Source organism: Macrosteles quadrilineatus, unplaced genomic scaffold, assembly GCF_028750875.1.
Source record: "Macrosteles quadrilineatus isolate MER2022 unplaced genomic scaffold, UCM_ALF_1.0 Scaffold_1__1_contigs__length_201487025, whole genome shotgun sequence".
NCBI lineage: Eukaryota > Metazoa > Arthropoda > Insecta > Hemiptera > Cicadellidae > Macrosteles > Macrosteles quadrilineatus.
In genome coordinates, this window is record NW_026542594.1 from 166,536,119 (window position 1) to 166,561,256 (window position 25,138).

At 34.7% G+C, this 25,138-nt stretch overlaps 1 protein-coding gene across 3 annotated transcripts; it reads right to left on the bottom strand.

Annotated features, from left to right (window-relative positions):
* Nucleotides 1-2,554: 2,554 nt before the first annotated feature.
* LOC128989166 (sorting nexin-29) lies at nucleotides 2,555-22,299 on the bottom strand. Of its 3 annotated transcripts, none has more exons than XM_054411045.1 (14): nucleotides 22,080-22,299; nucleotides 17,605-17,828; nucleotides 16,944-17,146; nucleotides 12,497-12,700; nucleotides 11,347-11,468; nucleotides 9,724-9,833; nucleotides 7,348-7,456; nucleotides 6,579-6,630; nucleotides 5,921-6,080; nucleotides 5,697-5,811; nucleotides 4,897-5,121; nucleotides 3,515-3,655; nucleotides 3,089-3,228; nucleotides 2,555-2,734 (listed from the first exon to the last, which is right to left on the bottom strand). In XM_054411045.1, exons 2-14 carry the CDS (start codon nucleotides 17,826-17,828, stop codon nucleotides 2,650-2,652), a joined length of 1,890 nt encoding a protein of 629 aa, XP_054267020.1. In that variant the 5' UTR covers nucleotides 22,080-22,299; the 3' UTR covers nucleotides 2,555-2,649. The 3 variants fall into 3 exon arrangements, with proteins under 3 accessions (XP_054267020.1, XP_054267028.1, XP_054267013.1); XM_054411053.1 differs by having other exon boundaries at nucleotides 5,921-6,074; nucleotides 22,068-22,299; XM_054411038.1 differs by having other exon boundaries at nucleotides 22,068-22,299.
* Between the last annotated feature and the right edge of the window lie 2,839 nt (nucleotides 22,300-25,138).

Consider the following 25,138-nt stretch of genomic DNA (forward strand, 5'->3'; position numbering starts at 1 on the left):
GAGTTTTATTACTTAATGTTATGGTAAATATTTTTTACAATAATAATATCCTAGCAAGCAATTTATTATTTTAAAAGTAAACATAAAATAATAATAAAATCAAACAATTACACAAATAAATTGAATTAGGCCTCGTTCACACGTATCGACTTTCCGCCGTGCGCCGTGTACGGCGCGGTGCCGTGCATTCCTGAACCGTGCCGTGGACCACACGACTCGCGTCGTGAACAACACGCCTTAGGCCATGCAAAAATGACTTCTTGCCACATTTTTCAGTCTGTCAAAATGGATAACCAAACAAGTATGCTCTTTTTATACTTGCTACATCGTCAAAGCAAAAGGAGGCGTAATAGGCTAAAGTGGGTACACCCTATAAACATGCAAAGGCCAGTAACAGGAGCATTCGTTCTTCTTTTCAGTTATTTTCTTTTCTAAGAAAGAACGAAAGTAAATTTTATAATTATTTTTTTGAATGTCAGTTGCTTCATTTGATGAACTGTTAGTGAAAATGCAAGGAAGCTTAATTAATTAAACATAATATCAAGATTAGAGATGCCGTCCCAGCTGTGGAGAGACTTGCCGTTAGTCTCAGGTTTTGCGCTAAAAGGTGTATTTTATGTATTATACAAATTATGTAAGCTGACTTCATTTCCAAAGAAATCTGGTTAATCTTTACAAACGAGCATTGTGGCCTATCTTAAGGCATGACTTCACTGTTTAAAAACTAATGTTTGATAGCAAATAAGTTAATACTATGTACCTGTGAATTGTTCACATAAGTTTTTTTTACAAATTTTTTACAAAAGTGGAAGATTCCGCCCTTTGTGGTGGATGTACTACACCTCTCGAATCCAGGAAGACACTGAAATAAACTATATCTGCGCATGCGCTAGACCGAGTCGGGACGGCCCCGCGTCGACCTGTGTGAACGCGTCCATAAGAGACCATGGTGTTCAAGAGGTCGAGTACTGCGCGACGCCGCGTCGTCGCTTGAAGAAGGTTGCAATGTCCACGGCCGCCGTGGACGGCGCGGCGCCGTGGTTAACGGTTGCATTTACAGCAATGCTATTGAATAAACACGACGTCGTGCCGTACACGGCGCAAAGTCGATACGTGTGAACGAGGCCTTACCGTCTTAAAATACAGATCTCTTACTGAAAATCTATTATTTACAGAGAAACTTTACACTACAATACTACCGTTAGGAACAAGAATAAATGTAAAAGTTAGCTTAGGCATTCTGATTAGAAAGGAAAACACTATGTAAGTTATAATAAAACAAGATACAGACTGTGAACATTTATGATTTTGTTTAGGGCACATGGAACATGATTGAAACAGTTTAGTCACGGTAGGAAGAATACAAATTAAATTAAAAACCTGGGATCAAACTTTATAAAACAAATTATTTCAAATGTTTCTTTATATTAATAAAAAAATATATAAACATTTTCACTACCCGACAAATTACAGTAGACCCTCATAAATCCAGAAAAAAAAAAATTAAAACTAAATAAATACTAGATTTTTTTTATTGGCCAATCAGATAAACAGCTTTATGCTACTTGGGCTTTCTTTGTGCCTTTGATTTGTTAGATTTTCCACATCATTAATAACATGACTATTGTATTTTGTATCCACAGTCCAGTGGTCTATACAGCTGGTTCTAGTATCACTTATTTAAGATGGGAACGCCACGATGTGCGTATTTTAACCAAATATGTAGGAATATGAAGGAAGAATGTAGGATGAGTGGCGCGATCTTGTAGTTTTGTTAGTGACTAAGGCCGACATGTTCCTTAGACACAGCTGTTAATTAATTGCCCATACAATGGCAACTAAGGGACCTACAGTTTATAGTGGAATCCGAACAACATTTTTGCCTTGTAATTGACGAATTGGTCTATTTATCAGGATATTAATGCGGATAGTCGTAGTACTCACTAGTTTGGACGTTAATCCACACCAGGGAGTATCACATCCACAGCGCAAGCCTATAGATATCCACAATTCGTGACCTCCTAGTAGCTGTGATACTGCCATGTACTGTACCAAAAATGTTGATAAATCAGAGGATTATTGTTTCAGTAAGGCATCGAGATTGGCTTACTATTTGCTGCCCGCCATTGCTCTTAGAAGTACAACCAACTTGTGAATGATTTTGGGAAATCCGGAATTGCCTGGCATCGAAATAAGTCAGGATTTTTGAAAGTCTACTGTAATATTTGCTCACAAAAGCTGAATTCAAATTCTAAAAGGTTGCTTGAACCTTAGATACTAGGTACTAGGACAATAAGGTATGAGCATTATGTGTTACCCACAATTTTACCAACAGTGACAATTAAATCTGCTAAAACAATAAAAGTTCTGAAACTTATAGAAATCAATATACTAATTTAATACGTTGATAAAAAATAAATCTCATTAATGGAAGTTTTATAATAGGTTATAGGTTTGAGATATTTGCCAGAAGCAAAAGGCAATACGATAAACACAGCTTGCTTATTGTAAGGTCCTTACATATCTAAGGTAAGAAAATAATATCACACTGCACTAAAATAGAATACTTTACAATAAATAACAATAACAAGGAATAGCACTCGTAATGTATATGTACAAATTGACCTAACCTAACCGTCTTGTTCGCAGCTACAGGCCAGCGTACTGCGGACTATCGGGGGCCGAGTTGCGAGAGAACGGACTCGACTTCTGCTTCACATCTGGTGGTTGATCCCTAAAAAAACCAGCACTTACAGTCATACTAAATGAACTATGTATAAACTCACAAAAACATTTGTTTAAATTATCTGAAGGTTAACTTTTTTCTTACAGTATTAGCTGATATTACAATCACCATTTTAAAACACAAAGACAATATTTGACAATTCAATTCTTGAAAAATGTATTTGCAGAATATTTTTGTTCCACAGCTTATTGTTTCAATTCATCAGTTCTGATCAAGGCTTAATAGCTAATGGAGCCATATACATATTGTCAAGGATTGGGCTCCTACCGCCAAGTTCAAGGTCAAGTGTTAGTAATTGCCTGGTGGTGGACAGGTACATGCTCGGATGGATCATATACTCACCCAAAAAACGGCATTAGTGAGATGAGCAGAGGTTTGCTTGGAGCCGTAGTGAGGAGGGAATGTGACGATATCAGATGATTCATCACCCGACGCAGATACTGCTGTAACTTCTGTCTCCTCTCCTCCACAAACTTTGCATCCTGAAAATTGCACAAAGTGAGAGCAGGTTAGACAACCTATTCTTGATTAGATGCTATGTTACACTAAAAAAATCTCCAAGACATCTGTTAAGTTATAGGGTGTTTTTTACGTTTAGTTATAGGATGTAACTGTTGCTGTTTCTCAAGTACCTATTAAAGTAACAATGATAAAATATCTTTAAGTTAAATTGTTACAGTTACAACATAAACAAACTTAAGTAACCAACACAATCAGTAAGTGTTGTGTAAACAAAGATTAGTAGGAATGGAAATTGTTAAAAAGTACCTTATTTCCTAAAGTTTTCTTCGGAGGAAAGAAAAATGTTCCAATAACAGGGTATTGTTTCTTCAGAGTTTTATGGAGCAGATAGAACTGAGCGTATCGTCGATAGACATTCCATTCCTCATCACATATCCTCAGATGAATCTGTAAAAAAAATTTTTTATCACTTTTTCAAAACTTAAAGAGTATTAATTTACTTTCGGCAATGAGTTCAAATATCGCCAATGTTTTAAAAGTCCCCCCCTATAGCTGTTTTTTGTTCGATACCATTTCCGTATAGCTACTAACAATACCCTTTGATATTGATACCATTCAAAATCCAAATACTTTGATCCCCCTTCACTCTCTCTTCCCATTTCTCTTCATCATCACATGTACTCCTGGTTGCCATAGTAACTAATTGCCAAACTAAAGACTCCCTTGTCAATCTGTCTTAGTCCTGCACCAATAATGCACATTTGTGCTAAATTATATGTAGTGAATGAGTGAACCACCACATAAATATAACGGGTGTTGGCCTACCTACTCTTGAAACAATTGATTAATACAAATTCAATCACTCTGGCGTTTATCATTAACTATTGGATACTGAAGAACGTAGTTGTGTAAGCCAGTCAGAGAATATGCTAGTGTCTAAAATGCTATTTTCTAGTTTTCTACCTTATTTTTTGTTGCTGACCAAGTTGATAGATCGTTGCTATTGCTCACAATAATTCATTCCATTAGTTTGACTTTGTAAAAAATGTTGAGTATTCAACAGGAATTATTAATTTAGATCAGCGCAATCTGTCAGTGACTCACATCAACTATGACGATTTTGATTGAAAAACTAGTGACAACTTTAACATGGGGATGGAATGTCTAGTTGAATCAATAGTCAAAGCTTTTATCAACGTTGAACACTGAAAATGCACCAAAACAAATCCTTTACTGAATTCTACACTCATAGAGTATTAACACATTTAACTAAATCAGAAATGAATAAACCCAAGTTATAAAAAAAAGTTATATTATAATTTAATAAAAGACTAGGTAACTTCTCAATGTTGTATGATCGTTATTATGTGTAAAACCAGAAGGGATTGAGTATTGCCGATACTCCTAATACAGGTATCATTGATATTGAAATATTATAGTTAATGGTGGAATACCAGCTATCCCACTTTTGGAATTGAATCAAGTTGAATACAAGCCAATTGAACTAGCTTAGTGAAACTTGGAACTGCTGCAACCTAACTAGAACCTTCTGTAGTGACCTAAAGTAAGTTGCATAACTACTGATCCTTTTGAATTGTTGACGTATCCTATTTCATTTTTTACTGTTTGCAAAGAAAACTAGCTGACACTCAAGACTTTCTGAACTGGGGTGGTGTCACCCATCTCACCTGATAGACATGATGGGAAGAGCCTTCGTTGCTAGCTAAGAACACTGAAGGTATCCACAAACTGACAAGCGCAGGAGAGCACAGATCTTCGTCATCAGACTCCAACAAGGGCCCACGCAAGCTCTCCAGCTCTGTCCGCAGACGACGGATTGTTGCCTCTTTGTTCTGCAGCCTACGCTGTATTCGGTCGTTCAACTCCATCAGTTCTGCGTGCATTTCTGCTACCTGCGCAAGAGAATAATAATGTATTTGTTTGTATTTAAATTAAAAGATGCTATAGTAAAGTTGAATAAAGGCTCATATTCAATGAGATCTACAACAGTAGTTTTATGTTATTTTGATTTCCTCCATCTTTAAATCTACATACACAAAATCAATTACTTAAAATATTCAAAAATTGTTTTCTGAATATAATTTATGTTAACAGTAAGAGATCAATGCAGTTGTCCACTCCAGTTCATTTCATTGGCTATGCTGGACCAACCACTCGTGCCAAGACAGACAGTTCCTGTTGTGTCACTTATTTTCCAATTGATTAATATTTTTTTCATAGTTTCGGAAAACCTGAGTTATTGGTTTAACAAGGTGCCGTTAGAAGGGGATTTACTGTAGTGAATGAAACTCATAATCATAATATTTTTGTAAAATTGACAAGGGCCTTACATGAGGGTGACAGGCAGTTGAGTGGGCGCCTTGCCTGTAAATATCACTGTTCCCAAAACTCACTGGTCTCGGCAGCAATGATAACATAACAAGATGGTTGATGTTCCCCGTAGGCTACTAAATAGTACCTAACTGACCTGAACCAACTTCTTCTCATACAGGTCAGCCTCTTCATTGTGGCCCTCTTGTTGTTTCAGCATCTGCACCGCTCCTACATACTTCCGCAACTGGTGTTTAAGAAGCTCATTTTCTCTGAAACACGTTAAAATAAACGGTATCAGCAAACAGACAGATTTCTCCCATTTACTCTCATGGCCTCCAAGTACTACACTACAGCAAGGTAATGTATGAGGTTACTAACCTGTCCAAGGCCATGTTCCTAGACTCCAGGCTCTGTCTGTCCTGCTGGTGTTGTTTGGCCTGTAGCCTCAATTGAGCCTTCAGTCCTTGTGTGGCCTCTCTCATGGCCTCCAAGTCTTTTTGTAGCCGAGCCACTTTTGAGTCTAGCGCCACTTCTATTACTGAACAAAATTACCATGTTAGTAAGTTCACAAGATTTTTAACTTGAATCTAGTTGTCTCTTGATAGTAACTGAACATCAATGAGTGGACCAATCAGAACATCCAAGTATTACCAATAATACCACAGACAAATAATTTATACCAACAAAATCATTAATCGAGTAAAGCTGAAAACTACACATTGATTGTTAATATCTACAAAACTACTTTTCACAGAGGCAAAGCTATTCTGGTGGTTATTCAAGATCCAAAGTGCATTTATTTTTTAATTTAAGATCATATTACTCATTTCATTTGACCTCTTCAATTTTGTAGTGTAAAAAATACTTCAAACAAATTCCTTAGTTGTGACCTTAACAACAGAAGTTTCATGAATTTGACAGAACATCTGTCAAGTCAGCTAGTGTTAGCATCTGTCAAGCCAACTACAATAAAATAAACTAAATTTAAAAAAAACTGTTGAAGACTTGTTTGAAAAAGAAAGAACAGTAAACTGACCTGTTGAATCTGAACATGCTTCAACAGCCTCCACACTAACAGAGTCTGCGTCCTGAAAGAGGAATAAAAAAATGTAAAATCAGTAGGATGCACAGTGTAAGAAAGGATTATGAAATTACTGAGTCACTGTGCAACTTATACTGCTTTACTGCACAGCCATGCTTTTAATGTGAGTTAATGAATGGGTGTGCACACTGAACGAGTCAATTGCACGGCCATTAAGTGACTCCAGCTGATTATATAGGCAGGACAGTTATTAATTAAAACCCATATTGTTATGAGCAGTTGGATTGTTAGTTATGAGTTTACATACATCCTGCTTTAGCATGTTATCGCCACACAATCTCCTACCAAAGTCAACAGAAATAGATACGTAAGGTACAAAGGACAATTGCTTATGGAAAGACCATGCACTTTCAGCTCTAGTTTGTTGTGTAAATATACTTGTGACGAGCAAGGAAGAGTCTGAGCGGGGAGCACTATGCAGAAATTCCTATTGCACAAAGCACAGTGTCTTCCTCCACCGTGAGCGTTGTAGTACATAAGGGGGCGGTTTTGAAGTTTGCCCTAGACACCAGCAACTGGTACTAGACACCACGAGTGTCATTAAATGTTTCCTCTGTACCTTACTTCTCGTGGCAGAAACCAGCTATTAGCTCCCAATTCAAATATGGTTACAACTCAGAGTAAACTAGCATTAGAAACATAGCAGTAGCTTTAGGGAAACACTTAAAAATAATTAAGGATCTAAAGTAAGAATATTACTGACCTCAGAAAAGCTAGGCACCGAGAGTGAGTCTTCCGACGTCTGAGTTTCTTCAGTCAAAGGGACAGGAATCAGCTCCCCAACATTTGAATTACTGATTGGTCTTAGACCTCTGGAAATACAATTTTGAAAATCTAAAAATCCATAAAGTAAACATGAAATTATATTTATTAAACTAGTACACTATCTTATCGAATATCTACAATGTTGTGTAAAGCCAATACATTTAATTATAAAGAAAAAAAAGAAACCCTGCCAGACATGATTAAACACTTTTTTCTTTTTTTAATGTAAGAAAGCAAATTTTTGTTTGCCTGATTTGACTTACACTTAATTTTGTTTGTAACAATCCATATTTATTCTGTTTTTTTTTTTTTTTTTTATAGGTTTAATGAGTACTTATATTTGTTGCTACAGGGAAGGTGTTCTTAAAGGTGTTGTAAAGTATGTTCAAAAAATCAATATATTAGTATAAAATTAAATAAATCAACAAACTAAATTTTTTATCAGTAACTATTAGTTTTATTTTTATTTTAGCTGTACATGTGTTAACAGTAACTATGAAATCCAAATCTATAAATATAAACATAAAAAAAATAATATTTCAAAACCATGCTCAGTGCTCATGACCCAATCTAGATGGTTCGCGAAATCATTCAAAAGTGTATCCAGCACTACGCTTTCAAGCCAAATTTTATCAAAATCCGACCACAATTGCTCGAATAATCGTATTCATAGACACACACAATATTTGGGATTTTTAACCACAACAAATCGTATACAATTCAAACAATTCATAATGTTGGGTTAAAATGATAAAAAAAGCTCTTACTTATCGGAATCACGTCTGTTAATATGAGTTTGTATACCAATAAACATAATATTCATTGTGTTACCGTGGTAAAAACACACCACACTCGTTAAAAATTAATAACCAACTGAATTATCTAGCACTGATAATAGCCAAGCTATTGCGTCTCTCAGTAGAAGAGATTCTGTCACTATCTAATATCAGAGCGTGATTGACGCAACTCTAATCTTTGAAGTCAACTAAGAACATAAATTAAACAGTTGTATACAGTCCATGTTGTTGTATATAATGTATCAGATAAAATAATAGTTTCAAACTTTTATTAAAGATGATTTTTTTCATTTAAAATATGCATAGGGCCTATGTTAGCATTTGAATAGTGGACATAATAAGCTAAAGCTATACACTTTAGTTCCGGATTAAATATTAGTAAAGCAATATAGACTTATAGGTAGCCATGTGGTTAATTAAAGGTTTTTAAGAGATAGCTACCTTATCTGAGAAGATAAGAATGCAGGTGCTTAGTTATAGATAAACAAAAAGTCATATAAAAGTGTTTAAAAGTGATATTTTATCCTCTTGTAGCTTCTTCGGGTGTGAATTAAATTTAAAATAATCAAATAAAAATAGCAGAGTAATGTTAGGTACCAGTAGTTAACATTATTCCTATTTATATATACTCCCTGGCCTAGATTATATATATTTTTAAGCAAGCTAGCAAAAATCTGTGTTTTTGAAAATATGATTTAGTTTAAAAATTTGCAGTAAGCCCCAACTAACTTGAATTGTGGATATTTATAGGCATGCACTGTGGATGTGATACTCCCTGGTGTGGATTAACGTCCGCACTAGTGAGTACTACGACTATCCACAGTGCTATCCTGATAATCCAATTTGTTAATTACAAGGAAAACATTTTGTTTGGATATCTTCAAGTGTTGCCAACCTATTTCCAAGCGCACACGGATTACGTGCATAATAAAAGCATGCTGCTTTGTGTTGTTTGGTTAGAATACTGGTGTGCGCCAAAGTAAGTAAATGCAGCAATTAGCAGCTTTATGTACTATAATCAGTGCAAGGAAGCCCACTTTGTCTGGTGACTGAAGGAAAAATCTATTTCTTAAAATAATTAATTGACAGTTGTTTTCTGAACTTAAATTTAGGGTATGATTTCCATGTGATTCACTCTACTCTATTACATTCTCTTGACCAACTTCTTGTGCCACAGCGGACAGTTCCAGCTGCCTATCTGATTTTCCAATTGATTTGATTTTTTATGATGGTTATGGTTAAACAGGATTTCAATGTGTTGGAATGTGTTTTAGATAATTGTGAATATTTAAAAAAAGTATATTTAAAAATGTAACCACACATAAAGTTGTAAGTTACAGTAATTGGTAATTGAAAGTTTCTCGATTCAACATTACTTTTTTTCAAAAACACAATCAACTATCTATAAACAGTTATAATTTGACAGATAACAGTCCCACTGTTTCTGTCTATGATTGTAGTAACTTAATTTGTGTATACTATCACCACAATTAACATAAGATATTTGTAATTCTTACTTATTTTCATCGTCAGTTGTCATGTCACATTCCCCGCTTATGTCAATATCACTGGCGCCTCCGTTCTCGTCAGCCAATGGCTCAACACATTCTACTCCAATGACAACGACCTACAACAAACATTCTTAAAGCATTCTTAGTGTTTCATAAATTTTAAAAAAGTTTGAATTATTACTCAACACAGACTCACTTATTCTATAAATTCTTAAGAACTACAGATGTGTTATGTACTATTGTAATCAGAATGTTTCTTTAACCAGTTGCCAGCTGATAATTGGTTAGGAAAAAGTAGTTTAATCATGAGTCATAATTTCAATAAACAAAGTCATTGGCATATTATGATAGCTCAATTACTAATGATTACATTAGTTAGTACAAAGTCCAAATTTAATCATTGATACAGTATTTTACATTGTGGACAACTGGAGAGCACCATTCTATAATCTGACCCAACCTCCCCTCAAGTTTCTAATCCTTTTTTACTGGATAATAAGTTCACGAGTACTAAAAGATGCACAAATGACATGAAGTGTGTCCACTCACTTGATTCCAGGCACAGTAAGTACATTAATACCTGATACAAAATAATAACTTAAAATTAATGTGTACCAATGAATAATGGTTTCATGTAAGATTACTTATTAATCACATCTCTTTAGAGGACTAATTTGTGTTGAAAAATTACAAAATAAATTAAGATGAGATATAGTAGAACCCCAACTATCCAAATTGATGACAACCCAAATTGCCTGCAGATAAAGTTTAAAACTAAATTTGCAGTTAAGTTTTAAAACCGTAATTGTGAGACGAGAAAATCCTGAATAACTCTTGCGATCCTGTTGAGATCATCATTGTCTTTGTTGATCGTGGAAAAATCCTGATGAATATCTCCCGAGATCATGTAAACTTAATCATCGTCTCCTGCGGTGACGGAACATCATAATTGTTTCTGTAATGGCAAAATATTTAACATCTGCGGTCTTGTTGACCTCATCGTCATCTCCTACGGTCAGAGAAACACCACCATCGTCTTCTGTGATGGCGGTAAAATCTTGAACCTCCTGCGGTCTTGAGAATCATCATCGTCTTCTGTGATCGCGGTAAAATCTTGAACCTCCTTCAGTCTTGAGAACATCATCACTGTCTTCTGTGATCGTGGGAAAATCTTCACAGGCATGTTCCTCATCGCGATGGTAAAAGCTTGGCTCGCCTCTGTATATTTTCTTTAAAATATTCCAAATTTCAGTAAAAATACTTTCTTTAAAATATTCCAAATTTCAATAAAAATCCAACTACTTAAATTTTGGACCTTTTCCATTAATTCACTACCACTAGTTTTTAGAGCAATAGATTATTAGCAATAGAAGTGGTAGTGAATCAAACTTTGGTTAGGTTAGGTTAGTATAGAGTTAAGTATAGTAAGAAAACCCTAACCTAACTTAACCACATTCCACTAGTGGTGGTGAATTAGTGGAAAAGGACCAAATTTTTGATCATTGGAATGAGGTAAACGGCCCAAATTGATTCAGATGGTTGGAGTTCTACTGTACATATTTTTTTAACATATTATACTTCTAGTTAACTTTTTTACAACAAGCTCCCTTTACTCCTCACAGTAGTTACCTCAGTGGGAGAGGTACTTTGCGTAGGAGGGGAAGACCTTCCTATACTCCCACTGATGTCATCTTCATCAAATGAGATTATATTTCCAGGTACTCTTCTTCTTCGGTTTTTCATTTTATCACCTAAAAAAAAAATTAATTTAAAATTTGTATTGATTATGCCTACAGTTTAGTAACAGGGTAATGGCAATGGAGAAATAAAATAAAAGAAATACAGGAAATTTTATCTAAGGTGTGGGATGACAATTTTAAAAGATAAACATTTCCAAATTACTAAAGTTAAGTTTTATGTAATCTTTTTGTATGCACTTGTGGACAGTAATTACAGCATGTGTGCATTTTTTGAGGTTATTTCAACTTAACTAAAAAACAACTACTTGCAATCTTCTGTTAGGAAAAGCCATAATGGCAAAAACTATTTAATTTGTAAGTTTAAAAATGTGGACTAATAAAAAAGTGGTAAATTATTTGACATTATCTTGAATGCTCATTTGTTGCAGTCATCAAAAATAGACCATCATCAAATGGTGCTAATTATGAACACTCCTATTATGCCTAATTGTAAAAAAATCTAATCAAATTGAACAACTCATGTGCAGCACGGTTGATGAATCAAAACTTGATAACACCATGACACAAAACAGTCAGTTGACTCTGTCACTCTTATCATCACATGAAGATAATGTTACTCACATCTGAAATATGGCCTCTATTCAAATTTGAATAGCCGAGTAAGTTGCAAACGTTTTGCAAAATACTCGCCATTCGACCGCAAAGGGTTAAAGTGTATAGATCCACTGAAAATTAGTTTTTATAAGAATATGGAATTTATGTTTAAGAGAAACTGAGTAAAAGGATAAATAACTTCTTGATCAGCATTGTACGTGTTATTAAATTTACGGAAAGTAAATAAAAGAAACGTCTTATAACACTTAAAACATATATTTACGCTTATACTGTTACTCACAAGACGGTAAATATACAAAAAAGGAATATACCACTTACCACCTTTTTTGTATATTTACCGTCTTGTGAGTAACAGTATAAGCGTAAATATATGTTTTAAGTGTTATAAGACGTTTCTTTTATTTACTTTCCGTAAAAGGATAAAACTTAAATTTGCAAGTTGTCAATCCTCTTGAGCTACTTACCAGGAATTGTCGTAGGTGCTGGTATCACTGGCTCTAGTGCGTTTCCCCCACTCCCGTTATGGTTCAACTCTGGACGGCAGATGTTGATAGCAAACAAGATGGACGCCAAGCCAGCCGCAGCCGGGGGTAAGACGTTGCTCAGGTCCTGATCTCTCAGAAACGCCCAGTCCTCGTAATACTCAGAAATGTGGTCTGGCAATGCATCTGTGGTGTAGGAACGACAATAAGTAGAGTTTACTAAACTTTGGATGTTTCAGAGATACTCATAGTATGTTTATACGGATATTCAAGTTTTTAAATGATACCAAATAGTTTATCAAAAGATTATATTGCCTTTTTTTGATTAGGTTTTTTATTAGGATATCAATTTTCTTTTTCATTCATGGCAAATGGAGTTTTTAAGGATTTGCTTAGGTTTTGGTAGAACAGATATTCATTTGCCTACCGGTTTTTAAGTACAGGGTGGCGCAGATGGATCGGGTGGTTTTAAAATACTTGTCAAACTGTCAATTTTAAAGGTATTGGATTGAAAAAAAGTGCAAAACGTGTAGTTACAATGGAAGTTTATTGACAAAAAATTAGTTAAGTTAGTTTTTAAAAATTACATCCATCAAATGCCTTCCTTCTCGAGCGAAGCATTCTTGGAGTCGGTCCTTAAAGTTCCGCATTGCTCGCTCAAGCACATCACCAGGAATTGATGTGATTTCATTGTGAATTGCAGCCTTCAACTCCTGAATGGTCCGGGGTTTGTTCATGTAGACCCTTGCTTCAGGAGTTGAAGGCTGCAATTCACAACGAAATCACATCAATTCCTGGTGATGTGCTTGAGCGAGCAATACGGAACCTCAAGGACCGACTCCAAGAATGCGTCGCTCGAGAAGGAAGGCATTTGATGGATGTAATTTTTAAAAACTAACTTAACTAATTTTTTGTCAATAAACTTCCATTGTAACTACACGTTTTGCACTTTATTTCAATCCAATACCTTTGAAATTGACAGTTTGACAAGTATTTTAAAACCACCCGATCCATCTGCGCCACCCTGTACCAGTAACATTTAATCAACAATAATATTTTTTTTTATCATAATGATACCGTAGCTTCAATTCTTTAAGATTTTTTCAACATTATAAATATAAAAGGTTTACACAAATTTCGTAGAAGACCAACAGTGACAAGTTAATTGGCATTTCCATGAAGCTAATCATTAACGAAGAAGATGAATAGAGCCTTGATGAGCTATTGAATTTCAGTGGGATTATGGTACAGTATGTGCGATAGAATGAGGAGATTTAGGACCTTATACAGGGTGTCTACTACATTCTGGATAAAAAATTCATGGACAATTCCCGTACATTTAAGGACACTTTGCCGTAACCTTTGTCGGTGTCATTAGGCCTACCGAATAATTTTCCTGATTTGTCAAACTGTATTAATCTTGTTATTCACTGTAGTTGTACCAGAGAGAAAAGTAAATAATAATAGATAGGAGTTAAAAATTTCATAATAGAAATTTATTGAAAGTAAACAAACATAGGCCTACCTATACTTTAGGTAAAGCTTTTATAGTGTAACAGAGAAACGCAATCATTGTCTCCTGCGATAGCGACAAATATCTCCATCGGTCACGTAAACTTCATAACATAGCTTATCCCATCCAGGCCGATTAATTTGGCATGATTCGCCCTGGCACAACGTTAGGTTCTCGACTACTTTTGAAAAAAAAATCTTTAATGCATTTAATGCATCTTAGTACAAAATCAAGGTATGGTAAGCGGCTATCAATAAGCAATAAGCACAGAGTAAGATTATTGTATTTTCATTTGCAAAGTTAATATCGACACATAGCAATCATTAGTTGTTTATCTTAGGCTCAATTACATTTTCTTAATATATTTTACAGCTCTTTCAAGAATCAAAATACCCAGGCCTAGACCTAATTATTTAGGAGGGCCTATATAAACTGAGTAACAAACAATGAGGTTATAATAGCAGCAAAGTCACTATCATCATTCTAGTTCATAAGATTTAGATTGCTTAAAGCATACAACTCAATAAATAAATATATGGGAAACAAAAAACATTGAAACCTGAATAGCCAACAATATAAGACAAAGATACAGAAAATGCAATGACATAATTTGAAACCAAGCAGGCCTACATAGTGATAAAACATTAATGCAAACAACAATGCTTGTGGTTTTGTCAATTGAAAGATAAAATGTCCATAAAAAAGGGGTTAACTTACAAAATAAGACTGTAGATTATTTACATGTTTAATATGAAACCATAAACAGTTTTATGGCACTAGGCACTGGCCCGGCGAAAGTACAAGTAAGAAGTGAAATTTAACAGCCATTATAAAGCTATTATTTTCACAATAAAATAGGTTTGGGATCTAATAATAATTACCCTAGTAATAAAAAAAGAAGTTGTAAAGTAATAAAAGTGATACAACTTTTATGAGCTAGCTGCTGAGTAAACAGTTCTTGGAAGTACTTGACTTGACACTTGATTGTCGTGATAAAATATTAATGGGTTTGAGATTGTTAATGGGATTTTTATTGCATAATTATTACTCTATTAATAAATTATGAAAATGTAAACAAACATCTGATAAACCTTTTATGTGCTCCTAACCAACTAGCGATCAATAAAATTATGGCCCATCAAAAATTTAAGGACATAGTCTGGCATTTAAGGACAATTCCCGTACATTTCATGGCCAGTAAAAATTTAAGTACAATTCCCGGTTTTCCCGGATTTCCCGGTTGGTAGACACCCTGCTTATAGTCTTATATGCATTCTAAATAAAATATGATGAAAAAACTTAATCTAAAGAAAATAATGTATTATTTGAACCAAACAGGTTTCATGCTAACGAAAAATACTAATTTCTCATGCAAGAAAACTTTAACTGTGAATTGTATGAAGGCCTGTATTAATTATAGCTACCGGTAACTAAAGTTTGACTTGAATTTTAGAACAATTGAGCTTTTCAAGGCCTTAAGTGTCATACTATTTATAAATCAGTAAAACTATTTATCAATTTATGACTTCAACAATTTTTATCTTGATTTATAAGAGAAAAATACATCAATAGACTAAATTATTGGTAAGGATTTGATGGGAGAGACGATTAGGGTATCACCAAGACCGCAGTATATGCTTACAAGTGTTGCCGCAATCAATATTTTAAATAAATCAGCTGATAGCTAGTTAATTAAACTGACAAGGTAAAAATTTACAAGTAAAAGAATAAAATTGTTTCTTTGACTTGGGTAAAAAAGGATATTTCCAATGTTATATTTAAGTAATACGATGTTTTATGCACCATTTTGAACAAGTCTTGCTGATAACATAATATTTCTAATGGGAAGACTAGGATAAAAATCTTTTAACTTCTGCACTGAATCAAATAGAACATCACAAACTCATAGTTTTACTAACAAAACACAATGGATGAAGATCTCACAAAAAGTTCTAAATCACAGGTAGTTCCAAAAACAATTGCCAGCTAATGTTAGTTTTTGCTAATGATAAATGTTACTCGTCTCCACTTTTCTTGTTTACAAGGAATGATAGCTAGTTCTTATCTTTACCCAACTGTTGTCATATTTTACAAGACGTGAAGCCGTACTGATTACATGTCTAGAAAGAATACAGAGGACTACAAATTCTTATTTTACTACGAGTTGAAATGAGGGCATATTTACTACTAACTAAAGTTTCGGCAAACATAGGCATACAAGGATTGTACTAAGGTAGCTATAAAATCATTATAGCATAGTAAACAAACATATCATTTGATTAGGTACTTTTACAAAAAATATAAATAATCACCTTGAAATAATTTAGTGTTGGCCTAATTCTAACAGATTTTATTTTTGGGACTCTTTTGATATTATCAAAAATTAAATTTAAATGGTGTTGTTTAAAACCCTCAAAGTCAAGTATCCAAAATCCTAACCAATATTAAAATGACAGAGGAGTTGTCACTCGTTTTGCAGTGAATAAAACAGTTTAGAAGCTGGGTATTTTGTTGTCATTATCACATTTTGTCCATATACGTTTTGTTCCTCTATTCAAGCAAAATGTTCATGGAATTGGATTAACAGTATTCGCCTAATAGGTTTTGATGATAGTGAAATTTGTCTATTTTATCAGCTTTTTAACAGTTATAAATCATGGTCTTGTTACTACTTTTTAACATTGACCTGTTGTGTTTGAAGACATCATTATGGATAGCACAGTTATAAATAGTCACCAAGTCCAGAATCAACCCTTTTGAGAATGGAACCAATAACTTTCAGATTAAAAGTTGAGCACTATATCCACTCATCTAGCCAATATATATATATAGCCGCGTTCCTTAATCAATTTAGTAGGTGAATTAAAAATGTATTGTTTAAAAACAGGATTTAGCAACTAAGGCCAAAATACCAACCTGTTAGACAAAGCATGTACCGTTCCAAGGACTTCTCATTCAAGGCTGATCTCAACCATGCTCTCCCTCGACCTGTGTCGGTGTAAATTTGCTTCAGTTGCTCGTACCGATCTCTCTCATGCTTCGTGAGGAAATCTCGTACAAAGTGCCAAAACACTGGGGGCTCTTGCCCGTTGTTTCCCAATACTAGCTCTGTAACTTGCCTGGAAAAAAGTGTACGTTATAAAAGAGGATCGACTAAGGAAATTTAAATAGAGTTAGTTTTTAAGGTAGACCATATCAGTCTACCAGCTTAAATACAATTTAAATGCTAGTGTTTGATGATTGTGTTCAATCCAAAACATACAACACAATTCATTTTACATTCACCGTTTGAAACCGGTGAACACAGGTTTTTCTCACCTAGGCTAGTTATTGTATCAAAATGTAAAATTAATCATAAAAAATGACCCGGATGTCATTTGTAATTGGGCTGTCAATTAATGATTGTAAAAAACATTAAAAAACACAAAAACATAAAAATACTTAAAACAATTTAAACAGTGTTGCAACACACGTATAAATATAGGACATATTTCAAAATTATGCCACTGCCAATAATTTAATTGAATTATCAGATTAGATTTGACTATTTTGAAACATTTGAATTTTGAAAACTTACTTGATTGCCGAATGGTTTTTCTTGGGCAATGCCTTTGTTCGTAATCCATGGCTGAGGACGGCTTCAAGTTTGTTGCAAACATCAACTACATGAGGATCTAGCTCTGTGGCAAGTTCAGTCCTGCCTCCAAATCGAGTCTGACAGAGCTTCACAGAGTGAAGTAATTCAGTTTGCAGGTTTTTTCGAGCATCAGTTTGAGAGGTTATTGCTTGGGCAGCCAGCATCTAGAATAAATTATTTCTTAGACATATTCATTCTGATGGTGGTTATTAATTTAATAATTGGCCTGAGCTGAGCATGAAGGGTTAAAGACACTTATTGTAATTATAGACAATAAGTCTTACACAAGACCTAACTTTGGATGTGTTTGGTTCACCGGCTTCTATCATATGACTCACGTGACGGCATTAATGACAACACTTAATTCAACACTTCATTCATAGCCACGTAAACAAAAACTCTCGTTGTACGAGACAGGATGTTTATTTACAACCTCTCAATAAATAACTTATTCTTGAGTAACATCCTGTAGAATTTAGCGTAGGCTATTGTTCTCATCGTCAAACGTAGGAGCGGAAATGCTGAGATTCCTAGAAAGCAGCGGTTAAACCGAGCTGCTCTCAAAATAAGGTAAATTAAAACATAGGAGGATTAACATTAAGCAGAGGGCACGCGAATAAGGATATACATGTTGCGGTCAAGCCAGCTTTAGCAGAACACTAGGGGGCACGCGGAGCCGTAAAGTGGCAAAAAGCAGCAGCTATAACATGGGAGAGATAGGGAAAACTGTTTCGTCCCAACCTGATGATTTCTTATTAAACTTGAACAATTTAATAATTGTAATAACATCCTTCAAGTCTATAAATTGAAAGTCAAGTTTTAGGGTCTGCTTTTGATGTAGGTATTGATTTTATTGTCAGTACGGTAGTACCGCCTCACTTTCAAAAGAGAAAATCCAATTTGATTTGTCATATTTATAAATTTTTTATTAAAATATTCTGCAATTTCCTTTGCATTTGTAATGGATTTGTCAGCCACCTTGATATTGGGAAAAGTAGGCTGACTCTTTCCCATACCTAATTCAGCTTTGATAATAGCCTAAGCAGCCTTACTTTATGTTCCGAGTTGTTTTATAAATTTAGCATTACATGATTTCTTTGATTTATTACACACTTGTCTAAAAATCTGTCCGTACTCTTTAACATACCGGTACTGTAGTTAATGAAGTAAATATTATTTTACTCTTTAGCCAGTCTGCTTAGTTCTCTTTTTCTTACACTAGATATTTGAATACCTTTAGTACCGGTAGCCTAATCCAAGGTTTCTTACTTGTTCTGGAAATTTTGAAAAAAATGTAACAGTTAATTTCAAAACAGTTGTTAACAGATACTTCCCACTTTGTAGCTTGTATACTATTTAAAAATATACCTATCAATATTTTTTTGTAAAAGATTCTTTTCTTACATATTTTACATCTACTTTTTTTAAAATATGAAATCGATTTCACTTAAAATATTCATAAGGTGGTCTGAGAGACCCAACTATAAATTCATTGTAACTGGCGATTGAGATTTCATTTCAGATGTCGAGATGTTATCATCGATACATGACTTCTAGATGAATTTGTAATTCTGGTACCTAGGTTCGTAAAAATTGAATTTAAATCTACTGTTTTAACAAAGAAATAAAGTCTGATTTTTTGTCTAGTTTGGCTACAGTCTTGTAAAATATCTACATTGAAATCTCCTGTAATATATATATATATATCATTTGTTTTTGTGGCTTTTGTTAAAATTTAAAATAAGCTCTCTAATTTGTAAAGAAAAAATTTAAAAGTTGCGAAATGTGGTGATCTAAAAACAGAATCTGTGGGGGAATTGGGACCCGGGGGTAATTGGGAGCTATTTTTTTTAATTTTTAAATTTTGTATTATTTATTTATTAAACAAAATTGTAAATATGTTTAAGTTTAGGCATTCTAAAGGGGTTTCATCACAAATTAGGGCCTATTGGATAATTGTAATCTTGTGTTTGATGTATAAAAAAAATAAAAAATTAAGCCGTGTTTTTCCCGAATGTTAAACATGTGGCAAAACTTTAGCGTGGTGGTATTTTGAGTTATTTTTTATATATTACCGGTATATATGAATTAATAATCATACCAAAATGTGTTTTTTGACATAAAGGTTTAAGCAATAGTTTGTTTGGGCTTTAAAATTAAAAAAAAAAATTAAAAATTAATTTATAAATTTGTTAAAAAATGGGTCCCAATTACCCTGGTGTGGGGAAATGGGACCCATATTTTTTTATCCCACATGTATAATTAATATTAGGCTAATATTATAATTAATCCCACATATAATTAATCAATAATTATATATGTGGCTGCAGTGGTGATTATCATGTATTATGTGTAAAAACAGAATTTTGAAGTAGGTCCCAATTACCCCAGTATGGAGTAATTGGGAACCAGTCTCATCGCGTGGTTACATCGGGTAGGAATCACAGATGTAGGCTACAGAAAAGTAAAAAATTTATTTTACAACCACTTGATAAGAAACTAGAGCCTAAAAGAGAGAGCTAAGCCCATAATTGGCCTTAGCATGGGTCCCAATTCCCCCACTGGCCCACTCTACCCTAATATTCAAACTTTCAATTTCAATTCAAGAAACTTCAAAGATTGATTCTTCTTTAAAAACACACAAAGCATTCCTAATACTATAGGCCTAGCCTAGGCCTATATCAAATTTGAACTTATTACGGTAGCCTATGCAAGAACCTCCATGGGTCCCCTCTTCCCTGCAATAAAAATAAGTCAGAGTGTAGTTTGTAAAACGTAGAATGACAATATTATAATTTCCAAGCCAATGTTCATTTTAAATAAACAAATAAGTGATATGTTTGAATTTTCTCAAATTAATTCCAGTTCATTTTTTTGCTGTACTAAATCCTAACTAAATCTCTAATATGACATTCTAACGGTCCTAATTGGTTAGTGTGTTCAGTTACTGGATCGGTTAACCTTAAAAATGTTATTATGTAGCCTATGTTTCTGAACACAATGCCTCCCAACACCTGCGGTCGGGCTGGCTTCAACAAAACTCGAGCCCCCCGGGTCCTTAATGTTTAATCCTCCTAGGTTAAAACAAACTGTAGCCTATTATTTTACAAGCAAGGGCGGATAATCCGATTATTGGTTAATGTGAGGTTGGTTAAGAGGGGGTCGACTGTACTTAAGGGTAGTGTACACGTGGCTAGTTGCACTGATTTTAGCGCTAGTCAGTTTTAGAATTTAAGTGTTCAGTGGACGCAGATTTTAGTTTAAAAAAAATGTCTTCTGTTCGTTCATTTTCAAATCACAATATTTTGAGGCAAAGTTTTAGAATTGATGTAAAGGAGTTCTGTGAAAAGGAACTTAAGCGTAAAAACTTACACTTCCATATCTGGTGGCACAAACAACCGAATGAGTAAGTAACAGTCTGGTTTTAAGGTAAGGTTTTACCTAACCTAGCTAACCAAACGATATCGAATTAAGTTAAACAATCGAGTAACTTAAAAAATCAATATTAGGGTACAGGTAGTAACTTAACTTGCTCATTTGGTTTTTTGTGCCACCAGATATGGAAGTGTAAGTTTTTACCCTGGAAGTTTATAATGGAAGTGTACCTGAACCTAATACAAAGAGACAAACTTTGTGGGTTCAAAAGTGGATTAGGCGAAAACTTCTTGGTGCTTTGGATACTCTTATAAGAGAACAGGCAGTGGAAGAACACTCAACAGCTACCTACTCTACTTGACAAACATGTACCAACTGTGCAGTCCTGGCGAGTAAGGGTTTGGCACTAAGTTAGCGCTCTCCTAGAAATGCTAACGTTACCGGTACGCTAACTGTTGGTTCATGTGACTACCCTCCCCACTTGTTAGCGCTAGTATTGTCAAACATGTTAAAAGCTACTAGCAGCGATTAAAACACTAGCGGGCTGCACTTTACTTGACGTCCTACACTCATTCGAATGAAAATATCGATCGATATATCGATTAATCGATTACTTCATTCGATATATCGTTTGGTTAGTTAGGTAAGGTTAACCTAACCTAACTAACCAAACGATATATCGAATGAAACAATCGAATGAAAATATCGAATCGAAAAACTATCGAATGAGTGTAGGACGTCAAGTAAAGTGCAGCCCACTAGCGTGCTACCAAGCCTAGTTGTTGTTTTTGCTAATGGAGCGTTTACACGGGGCTAATTTATAAGTGCGCTAATCAATTAGCAGCTAATATTAGCCTCGTGTACACGGGCCTTTGGGATCTAAAACAAATTGGGATGGTTTTGCAGGCCAGTTTTCCCTTTGTTTATTGGTAGGCCTAATTAATTTGTTAGTGTGGAGAAAATTTCTAAAACATAAAGAGATAAAATGCAAGTTGATCACAGACGCAAATAAATGTGAAAAATCTTACCTTTATGCCTACCTATCTGTTCCTAGGCTATTAGTAAACACACATTTTTATTAGACAATAAGTTAGACACTCAGACACTAAAGCAAATCTTCCAACTTCCACTTCCACCTTTCGTAGTTTGCTGCAGGAAGTAACAGTTCCGGAGGAACCTTGATACTAAACCAAGGCTAAATCAGTTCTGAGGAACTAATTATAAAGTTTCACTTGTTACAATTTGAGAACCGTCAACAACGTGTTTGGCAAATAAATAAGATCAGTGTTGCCACTTTTAGGGTAATTACCCTTTTTTAGGGTAATTTACTAGTCTTAGGGTAAAGTTTAGGGTAATGGTAGATTTAGGGTAATTTTAGGGTAAAACAAAAAATAGGCATAACAATGGAAATTTAACTAAAAACATGAAAATAAACTTCAAAATTTGGCAAAAAACGTTCATTACCTACATATTATAGCCAAACCGTCATATACGATTCAACCGGTTTAAATATCGATTGCTATGATGCATTTTTCATAATAAGTTTATCGATCTAATGGATGGTGGAAGGAAAAAACATTATCTAATCAATAGTTGTGAATGATCTATTTTAGATTTTATTCAATTCTATAACACGTTATAATAAAATATGACATATTATTCATTACTTCTTGATTTTTAATTATGTGATTGAATTGAATTAAACTAGGATTATTTACAAATTGTGTCAAAAAATTACTGCTAAGAATAAGAATAGATTAAAGCTTTGGTGTTACCGTACTGTATTATAAAGATATGATTGTCCAAAAACAGTAGTTAGGCTAATGGGTCGACACTGTAAGAAAATACGATAATTCTTGATTCGATATTTTTCGTATATACCATAGAGCTGAATATCGACGTTTTGTTCTTCTTTTTCGTTTTTTGTAGAATCGAGTATAATTCTACGTATATTGATTGATATTGGAACCTTATTTAGTTTAATTAACCACCTTATATTATATTTATATAATTTTAACAATGTTTTATAGCATTAAACGCAAATATTAACATTTAGGGTAATTTTTAGGGTAACTCAAAGTAGATTTAGGGTAATTTAGGGTAATTTTAGCCCGCCTTTAGGGTAAAAACGCAACAACGAGGTGGCAACACTGAATAAGATATAATAACATTATAGGCTACTTTACTGTTTGATCGACTATAATGACTTTATCAGTGCGAGTTCCTTTGTTGATGTTGATTTGTTGAGGTTGACCAATCTAAGCATTGTAATATTGCGAAAATAAAGATATCATTATAATGCAAAACAATGATATAACTGTGACGTAGTTGCTAAATCCTATCGTTCCCTTCCTTTCCTTCACTTAACGTTGAGCGACGAGCGTCAGCGTTAAGCCCCCCACACACTACCAGACCAGACCTCCAGACCAGACCGTCTGGCTACAACCAGACCGTCTCGGACGGCTCTACACACTCCCAGACCAGACATTCCAATATTCGTCTTTGAGACACCGTGGTGAGAACTCCAACAAATGGATGAAGACGGTCGGCCGTCTGACAGACAGCGCTACACACTCACAGACCAGACAAAAATAGTGGTGGGGGAACCTAAGACCGTCTGTGGTCTGAGGGTCCAACCATCAGACACGCAGACAGTCTGGTCCGAGAAAATCGGTCTGCAGACAGCCCCACACACGATAAGACAAGTGCCAGACGACAGACCAGACGGTCTGGTCTGGAGGTCTGGTCTGGTAGTGTGTGGGGGGCTTTAGCGTAGAGTTGAGTTGAGTTGAGGTTGAGACTTTCTTTTCTTTGGACTCTACTTGAACTTCTTGCTTGAGACTTTTGAAGTTGATGAGGAACTGAGGAACACCTATATAACAAAAACAAAACATATCATCAAACAACGTGACGAAGGACAAAAATGCAGACTGCAGACGATTGATTACTCCATTTTAACTTAATATAGTTAAAAGTAAATCTCAGCTGTTCATTATAGAACCATATGGTTAAATAATAAGTTAATATCATAAGGGCACAACCATTGATTATACTTTTCATCAAGAGATGAAACAAATTTTTCGTCTGGTTTGTGTTAAAAGCGGCTACTCCTTTCGAGACGCGCCTGTAGATGACTGTACACAGAAATACTGAGATTGCTACCATTAGAACTTCGGAGAGATGTTAATGACCTGTGAATTCTATACAAGGTTATGAATGGCGTCCTGTCCTCAGTTGTCCAGAACTTCTTCAGAAGATAGACATCAGGGTTCCTGGCTGAACTAGATTAAGAGCATTGTTTCTGTTTGGCCGACGCTTCATATCAACATCTTAGGTGGCCGTGCGCCAACAAACAGTCCACTCGCTAGGATTCTTCGTGTGAGAAACCACGGCCGCCTTTAACTCTAGGGGCCCATGTCATAATAAACTACAAGTTACATTCCATTAGATTTACATTGGGTGATCAGCTGATTTACTGATAATATTAGTTTGTACTTTATTTCGAAAAAAACGAAAAAGGTCCCGAACCACGGTTCGCAATTAGGGTTGTAACAGCTGTTTTGTTTTGAACCAATACTATTTAAATAGGGAATACATGTGATATTTTTAAGGAGACATTTTAGTGTGAATCCAATTAGGCAAATGGAAATTCGCTTAGTCTGCAGGTTTGCTGCAGCGGGGGTATATTTTATTTGTTGTTGGTTAAGTATACCTGTTTTGATCATTACTTTTAAATGGTTTCTGCCGTTGGTATGTATAAATATATAAATGTATCCCGGCAACCGGCCACCTAGTCCTGATGGTTGCGCGTTTGAAGTGGCAACACTGTCAGTAGTTCCTTATGTTTGGTCAGGAGATAGGAGAATATTATTAAACATTATCCTCCTATAGGAATTGTTTTGGAAAGAATAGGAATTGCATTCCTATCCGCGTGCCCTCTCCTTAATGTATAATCCTCCTAGGTTAGGAGGCAGCTACTGTAAATGATGTCCACCGATACGTACGCATTTAGTACAGATGAGTACGCAGATAAATAATTTTCATCGTAAATTAATGATATAGAAGCCATTTTTATCTGCATGATCACTAACGAAAGTAC

Excerpts from the sequence above, each read along its gene's own strand:
- LOC128989166 (XM_054411045.1), bottom strand. The coding sequence starts at position 17,828 with ATGCTGGCTGCCCAAGCAATAACCTCTCAAACTGATGCTCGAAAAAAC. Across the intron at positions 6,631-7,347 it reads CGGTGCCTAGCTTTTCTGAG|GACGCAGACTCTGTTAGTGT; the intron begins GTCAGTAATATT and ends TTCCTCTTTCAG. Across the intron at positions 5,812-5,920 it reads AGGAACATGGCCTTGGACAG|AGAAAATGAGCTTCTTAAAC; the intron begins GTTAGTAACCTC and ends AACGTGTTTCAG.